Consider the following 13,388-nt stretch of genomic DNA (forward strand, 5'->3'; position numbering starts at 1 on the left):
GCCCCCATGCCACCTTGGTTTCCTATTGAGTCCTATCTTCCCATCAAAGTCCTAGCCCTCCGGTCTTGCACATGCACGACCTGGTCGGGTTTCTATACTTATTTTCTGGTTAGCTTTCTCAGTATCCCACGATCCCTTTATCCCTCAGGAATCCGTCCAGTCTCTGTTTGAATCCTTGTACCGTACTCTGCCCAATCACGTCCTCCGGTAGCGCATTCCAAGTGTCCACGACCCTTTGGGTGAAAAAAAACTTCCTTGCATTCGTTTTGAACCTATCTCCCTTCAGTTTCTCCGAATGCCCCCTCGTACCTGTTGTCCCCTTCAGCCTGAAGAATCTGTCCCTATCCACCCTCTCTATGCCCCTCATGATCTTGAAGGTCTCTATCATATCACCCCTGAGCCTCCTTTTTTCCAGAGAGAAGAGCCCCAGCCTATCCAACCTCTCGGCATATGGGCAGTGTTCCAGCCCTCTTACCAGTTTCGTTGCTCTCCTTTGGACTCTCTCGAGTACCGCCATGTCCTTCTTGAGGTACGGCGACCAATATTGAACGCAATATTCCAGATGCGGACGCACCATCGCTCGATACAGTGGCAAGATGACTTCCCTCGTCCTGGTTGTTATGCCCCTTTTTATGATGCCCAGCATCCTGTTGGCTTTTTTTGAGGCCGCTGCGCACTGTGCAGATGGCTTCAGTGATGCATCCACCAGCACTCCCAAGTCTCTCTCAAGACTGCTTTCTCCCAACAATGCCCCCCCCAATTTGTAGTTGAACAACGGGTTTTTTTTCCCTATATGCATGACCTTGCATTTTTCCACGTTAAAGCGCATTTGCCATTTGTTCGCCCAGTCTTCCAGCTTGTCTAGGTCCCTTTGCAGGTCCTCACACTCCTCCCTGGAGCTAACTCTGCCGCACAGGGGAAGACAGAGAGGGGAGAAGGATGCTGACAGGACATGGGGAAGATGGAGGGGAGAAGGACGCTGAAAGGAAATGGGGGAGAAGACGTTGGCAGGAAAGAAGACAGAGATGCCAAACTATGGGGGGAGCATAAACTAATTACATTCTTCATGGAAAATAGCACAGCTAAATTTTCTCACCAGGCTTTTACAGAAGTTACATTTATATAATACACTTTCTTGCTCCCACCAGTTGGCTAACTACTGTCTTAATTTGCTGTATAGTCCCTATATTTACATTGCTGCACAATCTCCTATGTCCAAGTATTTAAATCTACTGTATAATCTTATACTGTATAGCGAAGCCCCCACTGTCTACGTTACGAAAATGAATTATTGTGGGAAAAAGGGCGAGAGCCTTCGGAATCTCCTATCACGTGATTTCTAGCAGCCTGGAGCATTTAATGTAAACCGAAACTCTGTTGCCTAGCTCCACAACCCGTGGGTGGCACCGGGAAGACTTTAAATAAAAGAAGGAAGGGCCTCGTGCGCAAGCTTTCAAGCTGTAGTCATGTAGTTTACAACTGGCAGGCCAATCAGCTGAGTAGGAGCGGAAGGGAGGCAAGGCTCGTGCTCAATCCCAAGGTTAAATTAAATCTCATCGTATTCGTGTCCAAGATAGCTGGTTTCGTTATTATATTCGTAACTTCTCCGCTCTTCTCGTATGATGCACATATATTTATATATTATATTATTTTAAATCGTTTCTTTCTGAAGATGGATCTCTGCGCCCGAACCGGCAGTAAGAACTATAACAGAATCTCTAATGTCTTGCTGGACAGATTTTTCCCGAAGGATACTGTGAGTAGCAACAGGAACACTTTAAAACCTACAAAAATTTAGAATAAGAGTGGGGGTTTAATCAGGTTGTCAGGCTATTCCTATTGATTATACATAATGAATATTTGTATGCCTACTTCCTCCATTATTTGCCAACTCTCTTTCATGAGGACCAAAGTTCTAGGTAGAAGGCATGGTAGTGTGGACCTAGAGGCTGTATTTCCAGGGCCAGCCCTGCCACTAGGTGGCAGAATTTGGAGGCCAGTAACCTGAGTTCACCTAGCACAGTGTTCTTCAGTGAAAGGCCTGGCGGATCTCTGGGGTGACCCCATTGTCATGCTATTACTGTATTCCCCACTACTCTCTGCTTCTCTATCAAGCTTAGGGTCAGAAAGGGGGAAGTAGATGGGAAGAAGAGCTGCATGCTTGGAAGATAAGTAATTTTCTCAGTAGAATAAAAGAATACATTTGGAAACACTCACCTCCTTAATGATACCCCAGAGATGTTGCCATCTACTTTGGACTCAGGCCCACCCATCAGTGGTGCACCCTTGATTGCACAGACATGGAGGCTCCCATGGTCTTGCATTTGCCTCCCTGCCTTAATAAGCATCTCTCTCTTGAAAGGGTTGCCAGCAGTGGCAGTGATTCCCACATGGTGCCTGTGGCTCAGAGCCTCTCCTCTGCCATGTCCCACCTGTCTCTGACACAATTTCCTGTTTCTGCCTGCAAAACGGCAGAGGGGAGGCTTCAGAGTCAGTGGCAGACAGCGTGTGGGAATTGTGGTCGCTGCCAGCAATTCTTTAGAGAGTGAGACACTTGTTAAGGTAGAAGGGAAGAGGAAGAAAGAGAAAATAGAGGGATAATTGTTGGAGGTGGATGGGAGAGAAGGAAAGACATGCTGCCTTGGATGGGAAAGATAGAGGGAGAATTGTTAGAGGTGGATGGGAGAGAAGGAAAGACATGCTGCCTTGGATGGGAAAGATAGAGGGAGAATTGTTGGAGGTGGATGGGAGAGAAGGAAAGACATGCTGCCTTGGAGGGGGAAGATAGAGGGAGAATTGTTGGTTGTGGGTTGGGGAGGGAAGGAGAGATACTGCAGGGGGAGAGGGAGAATTGTTGGATATAGGGAGGAAGAGAGAGATGTGGCTTCAGGTGAGAGTTATGTTGCTCAAGAGGAGGAGGGAGGGTGAGAAGCTGTAAGTGAAGGGGGAGGAGAGGGAGAATTATTGGACATAACGGTAAAGGAGGAGGGACGAGAAATTTTGGACCCAGGGCACATGGGTAGGAGAGAGAGAGATTTTGGCTATAGGGGGTAGAGTAGAGGGAGGGAGGGAGAGATAGAGGGAAATGTTGGATCCAGGGGCAGAAAGGAGTGAGAAGAAATGCTAGACCATAGGGGAGGGATTAGGAGGAAAGAGGGTAGGGACAGGGGGATGTCAGGCTATGAGACTAGTGAGGGGAAAAAGAGGGAGTAGATGGTGGGCTAGAAGAGCGGAGGAGAAAGTCGCTGAAAATTTTATTTTTATTTTATTATTTATGTTTAAATCTGTTTATTAAATTTTTAAATGCAGAAAAACATCAACCAAACACAGTCAGAAATCTCCAACAAATCCCCACCCACCCAACTTCCCCCCCCCCCATGGGAATAGTTACAGTAGAATCCAGCAAACCAGTATGTCAGTTCAAAAGTCTGCTTTGCACCGTTGGCGTTAAGGTAGAGCAAAAGGGTAACCAACACTTGAGGTACAACATGCCACGTCTGGAGTTCATATCCGTAATGTCCAATCGTTCACATCCCGCAAGTTGGATCATTTGGATCCGCCAGTGCGAAACAGTAGGTGTATGAGGTGATAGCCAACGCTGAAGAATAGTTTTGATGCCCATCAGGATGGCCTTCCGAGCAAACTCAGTTGCTCCAGGACGAGTCGGTTGCAGAGATAGCTTCAAAGTGAAGAGAAAAGTGTTCGTAGGTATCCAAGTACAGTTCCAGAAAGCAGCAATATGTAGGCAAAGACGTGTCCAAAAGGCCCGAATACCGGGACACAACCAAAACATATGACCTAAGGACGCTCGAGGGGCCGCACACTTATGGCAAGCATCAGATGTACAAATGCGGGCATGAAAAGCTCTAACAGGAGCAAAATAGGCTCTAACTAAAAATTTATAATAACGTTCCCGTTCAGTCACTGCAACCAAGGATTTGGTCCCTTGGAGAATGCTTCTCTTTACCATAGCTGCAGAAATGGAAAACTGTAAGTCTGCGGACCACTTGGCGGCCAGGGTTTCATAATCCAACTCTCCAGCCATCTCCTGCAGAGAACGATGATGAAAACGCAAAGGGATGCACACCTGAGCAGTAAGACTGAAGGTTTCAGACAGCTTCTCCTGAACATCCTCTCGTAAAGCCGAGCCAGGGAGTGAGTGAACATAGTGTTGCAATTGTCCATAGGAAAACCAATCCCCAGCCACCAAGGCGGAGGAATCACATAGCGTTTGAAAAGATTGAAGAGTACCATCAGATTGGAGGACATGAAACAAGTAGTGCATGCCCCTCCCCGGCCACCTGGGATTAGCGTCCAGACCCATACCAGGGAGAAAGTCTCCATTGCCAGTAATTGGTAAGCACGGTGTCACATCAAACCGAAGAGTCAATTGGGAGCAGAGCTGTTTCCAAATTTTTCGTATAGGAAGGAGAAGTAGATCTCCATATGGTTGCTTCCGGGGGGGGCAGGCACTTCACATGAAGCAAGTAGCTAAAATGATAAGGAGCAAAAGAACCACATTCCACCCAGTGTTCCCTCTAAGCGGGCGGGTGTTGTGAGCAAACTTTTTTCACCGTGAGCCAAAAATATCGGGCGCCAGCAAGTTATGAGCCAACTCGCCCGATTCTCCTCTCGCCGCCCTGCCATCTGCCGTACGCCTCTTCCGATTGTGCGCTGTGACGAGAAACGTGTGCGCTGCGATGTAATATTTTGTGCGCCAGCGCAGCTTAGCGGGAACACTGGTTCAAATGGTTTTATTTATTTCCCCAAATTTATTTTTGTTATACGCATTGAAAATATTTGATATTGCGTTTAAATCAAAATCTCAATAAACTTGAAACGAGTGCCCGTGAGATTGTGGGAGGGTTAAATACTCAAAACTTAGAAGTTTTTGCTACGCCAGCTTTCTGGTATCTTTACATACAGTGGCGTACCTAGCATATGTAACATCCGGGGCCCATCATTTTTTGGCACCCCCCCCATCTGTAAGAAAAACATGATTTTTAGTAACAAACCACACGTCACACATGAGTACCTAGGAAAAGGCAGCATCTTACATATTGCAGTGAGCAGTACATCAATACACCCATTGTAAAACTAAACAAGCCAGACCAGCACAGATCAATCCTACACCGTCAATCCTAACAGAAAACACACAGAACACAGAAAACACCTTCGCCTAGTAAGGAATATGTAATCACAAACTAACCCCTCCCTCTTTTACAAAACTGTAGTGTGGATTTTAGCTACGGAGGTAACAGCTCTGATGCTCATAAAATTCTGAGCATCAGAGCTGCTACCACCAAGGCTGGTGCTAAAAACGCTTCACAGTTTTGTAAAAGGGGGGATAAAATAAAAATACATAGACAAAGGTTAAATTGAACCAGCAAGAAGCTGGACTCTGCATACAATGCTTCACAGATACAGTGACACATGTCTCCTAAAGCAATAAATAAATAGAAATTTTTTTCTACCTTTGTCTTCTGTGGTTTCTCCTTTCCTCATCTTCTTGTAACTCTCTTCCTTCCATCCACTGTCTGCCGTCTCTCTTCCCCTATATGGCATCTTCTCTCCTTCTATGCCCCTTCCAGAAACTGTATGCCTCCCCCTTCCATCTCTCCTTTCACCCCATTGGTCTGGCATCTCTCTCCTCGCCTTCCCTCTCCCACACCTCTCCTCATAGTCTGGTATCTCCCCTTCCCTGATTCTCTGGCATCTCTCTCCTTTCCTTTTCTTCCATCTTTCGCTCCCCCTCCATGCTCTCACATCTCCCCCTTCCTTTTCCCTTAGACTGGCATACCTTCCTCCTACGCTCCAAGCCCTGGCATCTCCTTTAATTCCCTCCCTCATCTTCCTTCTCCCTCCAGCTGGGTACCGCAACACTCTTCCCTGCAGCTCTGCACTTCCCCACAATTGCCATGCTTCGGTTCCTCTTCTTCCTTCCTTCCTCCTCTCCCCCCCCCCCGCGGGACCCTGCGGCACCATCAACTCTTACTCCCTCTAATGTCGGCCCTGCAGCTCCAGACTTCCTCGCACCTTCTCCCCTCCCCCTTTGGATCGCTATTATTTTAAATGTTATAGCCGCGGAGCTGTATCCATCAGTGGAGATGTCTAACCTCGGCCTGCCCCGGAACTCTTACTGCAACAGTGACTTCCTGTTCCTGCCTAGACGGGCGGCTGCTGCAGTAAGAGTTCCGGGGCAGGCCGAGGTTAGACATCTCCACTGATGGATACAGCTCCGCGGCTATAACATTTAAAATAATAGCGATCCAAAGGGGGAGGGGAGAAGGTGCGAGGAAGTCTGGAGCTGCAGGGCCGACATTAGAGGGAGTAAGAGTTGATGGTGCCGCAGGGTCCCGCGGGGGGGGGGGGGAGGAAGGAAGGAAGAAGAGGAACCGAAGCATGGCAATTGTGGGGAAGTGCAGAGCTGCAGGAGCTGTTATAGCCGCGGAGCTGTATCCATCAGTGGAGATGTCTAACCTCGGCCTGCCCCGGAATTCTTACTGCAGCAGCCGCCCGTCTAGGCAGGAACAGGAAGTCACTGTTGCAGTAAGAGTTCCGGGGCAGGCCGAGGTTAGACATCTCCACTGATGGATACAGCTCCGCGGCTATAACATTTAAAATAATAGCGATCCAAAGGGGGAGGGGAGAAGGTGCGAGGAAGTCTGGAGCTGCAGGGCCGACATTAGAGGGAGTAAGAGTTGATGGTGCCGCAGGGTCCCGCGGGGGGGGAGGAAGGAAGGAAGAAGAGGAACCGAAGCATGGCAATTGTGGGGAAGTGCAATCCCCCCAATGCGTCCCCTTACCTTACCTCCCCTTACCTTTGCGACGCGTGTGTGCGCTGTGAAGAGAAACTTGTGCGCTGCGATGTATTATTTTGTGCGCGAGCGCAGGCCAGCGCAGCTTAGCGGGAACACTGATTCCACCCCTGTATCAGAGAAATAGGATGTAGCACAAAACCAATCATTCAAGTGCCTAATTTGACAAGCCACATTAAATCTACCTAGGTGTAACAGTCCAAGTCCCCCCTGAGTTGCAGGTAAAAATAAAAAATGTAAGGGAATACGAGACCGCTTGCCACCCCACAGAAAAGAACGGAGAGAACGATGATGTTGTCGCAGATGGTAGCGCTGTAAAAGAAAAGGTAAAGTTTGGAAAAGATAAAGCCACTGGGGGACCATAATCATGTTGTATAAGGCGATTTTCCCCATAATAGATAACGGATAGGAACGCCAAGCTCACAATTGGCGTTCTGTGCCAGTCAACATAGGAAGGACATTGATAGAGTAGAGCGTAGTCAGGTCCCTAGGTATATTTTATTATTTATATACCACTTATAGCCTAAATGGTGGGCTCACAATCTATCCTGGGGCAATAGGGGATTAAGTGACTTCTTCAGGGTCACAAGAAACAGTGTTGGTTTTGAACCCACAACATCAGGGTACTGAAGAATGGTGGAACCTTATGGGAGAGGCATGAGGAGGAGGGGACAGGGCCAGTGTTAGATATGCTGGTGCCCAGGTCACAAAATAAGGAGGGTGTCCCCAGTCCTTCTCCTGGCCCCTCTCCCTATTTCATGACTTACCACTATTACAACACATAAAACAATTTTAAATTACTTCTTCACACACAAAACTCAGACAGATCTTCACCAAATACAGAACAAGAACAAATTTGAAATATGAATCACCAAAATTAAACTGAGAACTTCAAGAAAGTAAATTTGGAAAGTAATACAATATGGGAGAAATAAAACAGAAATGTGCTTTATTTTGTACAGAACACAATCAGTGACACAACCAGAAAGTGTGTGTGTGTGGGGAGGGGGAGCTTAGTCCTGCTCCCACTTAACATTTCCTTTGCTGTGGTTAGTGGGATCCTCAAGCCTCACCAGCTGACAACCAGCTTCTCCCCCTCAGGTCCAGTGACCAGTACTCTCCCAAGCTCTGAAGCCAGCAGCAGCATTTCAGAGCTGCTGCAGCCTCCACCTCCACCAGGGGTGGGTGTGGTGAGGGGTGAAAGAGATGGGGAAAATGCAGACCAGAGGTGGGGGGAGGGATCAGTAAAACAAATTATGAAATGGGATGGGAGAGAGAGATAGAGATGGTGGACAATGGAAGGGAGGGATTACAAGGGCTTAGGCAGCCCTCAAATTTGGAGAATCAATAACTTTACAACTTATAGAGAATGTGACTAAGAACACATGCTTTGCAGAATCTAAGAAAATTAATCATAGATTTGAATGGGTAAATATCTGCAGTGAACGGTAGAAGAACTGGTTAGCAGGCACAGGTGTTCTGAGGTAAGGTACGTTTATTTATTTATTCAATTTTCTATACAGTTCTCCCAAGAGAGCTCAGAACGGTTTACATAAATTTATTCAGGTACTTAAGCATTTCTCCCTGTCTGTCCTGCTGGGCTCACAATCTATCTAATGTACCTGGGGCAATGGGGGGATTAAGTGACTTGCCCAGGGTCACAAAGAGCAGCATGGGTTTGAACCCACAACTCCAGGGTGCTGAGGCTGTAGCTTTAACCATTGCACCACATACCACAAGGTCTGTCAAAGAGACCAGAATTGATCCAGTTCATGAAAAGAAGCATCTTTACTGCTTTCTGGATGGTCAGTAGGTTATCAATTGCCCTAATGGTAGGAGGGAGTTGATTCCATAATTTAGATATGGCTGGAGGGTTGGAAAGTTTTGAGTTTCCGTTGCGAATGGAGGGACTGCTGAGAGTAGTATATTGGGTTTTTCTTCGCTACACAGTCAGGTGTCATATCGTGGAAGTGTTTAAATGCTAATACTAGTTGTTTGAAGTAGAGAGCTGCACGGAGGACAATGGGAATCCCGCGGGACCAGCGGGGATCCCACGGGTTCCACCCCGGGTCACGGGGATCCCATGGGTATGCCCCTTCGGGTCACAGGGATCCCATGGGGACCCCCTTGTGGTCTTGGGGATCCCGTGGGGTTGTAGCCTGCTCAAGGCGAGAGGCTCGTCTTTTCCTGCCTGTACACATAGTCGACCTGAAGTCATCTCCCTGATGTCAGAGCTGACGCCGGAGGGAAGGCTTTGCGTTGGTCATGTGCAGGCAAGCAAGCCGGAGCTCCAGTCCTTTTCAGTCCTCCTCTCCCACATCCAGTTGGTGCTGCGAAGAGGTTGAGTGCGTCCCCCCACTCCATCCCTCCTCTGGCCGCGTTATCTCGGCACCACTCTCTGTACCCCTCGCTCTGGCAGTAGCAGTGAACAAGGCTGCCCTGGAACTTCAATAAGATAAGTTGCTCTGCATTTCATATTCTGCTCTTTTCACTGGTTTTCAGCATTATATCTGTTTAATTTCTCCTCTCATCCCTGTTTCTTACTAAAAAAAAAAACAACAAAAAACCCTTCTCTTTCCTCTGTTAAATCTTATTTCCTCTTTCCCTTTCCCTTCATAGGAATAAGGGTAAGACTTATAGTCCCACCAACCCCAGGGACCACTATTCATATATAGAGACCCATATAATCAGGACTACTCAAATCAAGTCACTTCACAACCAATCAAGATGACCTTTATTCTATGCAATCACTGTGGTGCTTTAATTCCAAGACATACTATTTGGAGGCTTAAGGCTTGCCCCATCTGTCTTCAACTTGCCAGTATTAAGGAGGAGCTCTGCAAACTTAAACAGGAATTGAATACAATTAAAGCAGCTTCCATCACTCCACAAAATCATACCAACATACCTCTACCTCAAAGAATAAAACAGCCCAGGAATAAATGGGTCACAGTAGGCTCAGGAAGACTGCGACATGTAACACAGAAACATCCACCTTCACTAATATAACCTCTACAGAATTCCTTTGCTCCACTAGTGCACTGCGATACTCAAGAAAACAGAAGGGAGGTGGGACTGGAACCAATGAAGGTAACTCAAGAGAACAAGCGCACCCTAAGTACAAATAAAAAAGCCAAAAACAGAAAACTATTACTGTTGGGGGATTCCATCATCAGAGGCATTAACCTTGGAACACAGGGCGAGGAGACCAAAATAGTGAAATGTCTTCCAGGATCTTCAGCTACCAAGAGTTCCAGGCAAATACTGACTATAATTAAGGAAGAAACTAAGGATTTTAACACTGATGTTGTTATCCATCTGGGAACAAATGACCTGGCCAACAACTCCACACTTGCAGCACAGAAAGTTTTTCAGGAGCTTGGTGAGGGCGTAAAACCTTTTGTAAAGACTTTAGCTTTTTCTGAAATACTGCCTGCATATGGAAAGGGAGAGCAAAGAGTGAAAAACAAAGAGGACTTTAATAGATGGCTCAGAGCCTGGTGTCATCAAGGCTTCAGGTACATAGGAGGATGGGGAAATACATAGAAGGACAAGAAGCTATATTGCACTGATGGGCTACATATTACTACAGCAGGAAAAAGAAACCTTGCAGAGAAATTTAGACAATATTTTTCTAGGCATTTAAACTAGAAGGTGGGGGTGGTGTATGTACGAAGGACAATTATAGAGACCACCCCCGGCAAAAGAAAAGATGTGATAGTAGTAAAGACTGCAACATAAGCAATATCAGCAACTCATTTCTTAGTATTGCAACGGAAAGTGAAACGACACAAAAATCCATACGAAAAAGGAGATTATCGCTGAAAAATAGCTGGAAAGCGATGACCACAAATGCTCGCAGTCTAAGCAACAAAGTTCATGATCTGCAAGCCCTGATGTTAGAGGCAGATCTAGATATTGTTGCTATCACAGAGACATGGTTCAGTGAATCACATGGATGGGATGCAAACATACCGGGATATAATCTTTTTAGGAAGGACAGAGATGGTCATAAAGGTGGAGGAGTAGCTCTCTATGTAAAGATCAATATCCAAGCAACCGAAATGCAAGGGACCTGGGGAGAGGAAGAAGCGATATGGATTGCTCTGAAAAGAGAAGATGGAACTTCTATCTATGTGGGTGTAGTCTACAGACCTCCGACTCAATCGCAGCAAATTGATAAGGATCTGATTGTGGATATCCAAAAGTTTGGAAGGAAAGAGGAGGTTCTGCTGTTGGGAGATTTTAACCTGCCGGATGCAGACTGGAATGTTCCGTCTGCGGAATCGGAAAGAAGTAGGGAAATTGTGGATGCCTTTCAAGAGGCTCTGCTCAGACAAATGGTGACGGAACCCACAAGGGAAAAAGCGATATTGGATCTGGTCCTCACAAATGGAGAGAGTATCTCTAATGTTCGAGTGGGTGCTCACCTGGGAAGTAGCGATCATCAAACGGTTTGGTTTGATATAACGGCTAAAGTGGAGAGCGGCCGCACGATACTTAAAGTCCTAGATTTCAAACGTACGGACTTTAATGCAATGGGAAAGTACCTGAAGAAAGAGCTGTTAGGATGGGAGGACATAAGAGAAGTGGAAAGACAGTGGTCTAAGCTGAAAGGAGCGATAAAAATGGCTACGGACCTTTATGTGAAGAAAATCAATAAAAACAAGAGAAAAAGGAAGCCGATATGGTTCTCCAACCTAGTGGCTGAGAAAATAAAGGCGAAAGAGTTGGCGTTCATGAAATATTAAAAAACCCAAGAAGAAGAGAGCAGAAAGGACTACAGGGTGAAACTGAAAGAAGCCAAGAGAGAGATACGTTTGGCGAAGGCACAGGCGGAAGAACAAATGGCTAAAAATGTAAAAAAGGGAGATAAAAATTTTTTCAGATATATTAGTGAAAGGAGGAAGATAAAAAATGGAATTGCTAGGCTAAAAGATGCTGGGAACAAATATTTGGAGAGTGATGAGGAGAAAGCAAATGTGCTAAACAAATACTTCTGTTCTGTGTTCACAGAAGAAAATCCTGGAGAAGGAAAGGACCGAGATTGTCTGGCAAAGTTACACAAGAAAATGGAGTAGATTCTGTGCCGTTCACGGAGGAGGGTGTTTATGAGCAACTTGAAAAACTGAAGGTGGACAAAGCGATGGGACCAGATGGGATCCATCCCAGGATACTAAGGGAGCTCAGAGAGGTTCTGGCGAGTCCTATTAAAGACTTGTTCAATAAATCTCTGGAGACGGGAGTGATTACTGGGGATTGGAGGAGAGCGGATGTGGTCCCTATTCATAAAAGTGGTCACAGGGATGAAGCAGGAAACTACAGGCCGGTGAGCCTCACTTCAGTTGTTGGAAAAATAATGGAAGTGTTGCTGAAAGAAAGGATAGTGTACTTCCTTGAATCTAATGGGTTACAGGATCCGAGGCAACATGGCTTTACAAAAGGTAAATCGTGCCAAACGAACCTGATTGAATTTTTTGATTGGGTGACCAGAGAGCTGGATCGAGGACATATGCTAGATGTCATTTACTTGGATTTCAGCAAAGCCTTTGATACAGTTCCTCATAGGAGGCTGTTGAACAAACTTGAAGGGCTGAAGTTAGGACCCAAAGTGGTGAACTGGGTCAGAAACTGGCTGTCGGACAGACGCCAGAGGGTGGTGGTTAATGGAAGTCGCTCGAAGGAAGGAAAGGTGACTAGTTGAGTCCCTCAGGGTTCGGTGCTGGGGCCAATCCTGTTCAATATGTTTGAGTGACATTGCTGAAGGGTTAGAAGGAAAAGTGTGCCTTTTTGCAGATGATACCAAGATTTGTAACAGAGTAGACACCGAAGAGGGAGTGGAAAATATGAAAAAGGATCTGCAAAAGTTAGAGGAATGGTCTAATGCCTGGCAACTAAAATTCAATGCAAAGAAATGCAGAGTAATGCATTTGGGGATTAATAATAGGAAGGAACCGTATATGCTGGGAGGAGAGAAGCTGATATGCACGGACGGGGAGAGGGACCTTGGGGTTATAGTGTCCGAAGATCTAAAGGCAAAAAAACAGTGTGACAAGGCAGTGGCTGCTGCCAGAAGGATGCTGGGCTGTATAAAGAGAGGCGTAGTTAGTAGAAGGAAGAAGGTGTTGACGCCCCTGTACAGGTCATTGGTGAGGCCCCACTTGGAGTATTGTGTTCAGTTTTGGAGACTGTATCTGGCGAAAGACGTAAGAAGACTTGAGGCGGTTCAGAGGAGGGCGACGAAAATGATAGGAGGCTTGCGCCAGAAGACGTATGAAGAGAGACTGGAAGCCCTGAATATGTATACCCTAGAGGAAAGGGGAGATATGATTCAGACGTTCAAATACTTGAAGAGTATTAACGTAGAACAAAATCTTTTCCAGAGAAAGGAAAATGGTAAAACCAGAGGACATAATTTGAGGTTGAGGGGTGGTAGATTCAGGGGCAATGTTAAGAAATTCTACTTTACGGAGAGGGTAGTGGATGCCTGGAATGCGCTCCCGAGAGAGGTGGTGGAGAGTAAAACTGTGACTGAGTTCAAAGAAGCGTGGGATGAACACAGAAGATTTA

The 13,388-nt window shown here is 46.3% G+C and overlaps 1 protein-coding gene across 1 annotated transcript in view; it reads left to right on the forward strand.

Annotated features, from left to right (window-relative positions):
* Positions 1-1,410: 1,410 nt before the first annotated feature.
* The window catches only part of BATF2 (basic leucine zipper ATF-like transcription factor 2), a 40,220-nt gene continuing 28,242 nt past the window's right edge, over positions 1,411-13,388 (forward strand). Inside the window, exons 1-2 of the mRNA XM_033953960.1 lie at positions 1,411-1,540; positions 1,673-1,756. Of these exons, the coding sequence (XP_033809851.1) occupies positions 1,673-1,756 (84 nt within the window). The 5' untranslated portion in view covers positions 1,411-1,540. The remainder of the gene's footprint in view (positions 1,541-1,672; positions 1,757-13,388) is intronic.

This window comes from Geotrypetes seraphini, chromosome 8 (assembly GCF_902459505.1).
Source record: "Geotrypetes seraphini chromosome 8, aGeoSer1.1, whole genome shotgun sequence".
In the NCBI taxonomy this organism is placed as follows: Eukaryota; Metazoa; Chordata; class Amphibia; order Gymnophiona; family Dermophiidae; genus Geotrypetes; species Geotrypetes seraphini.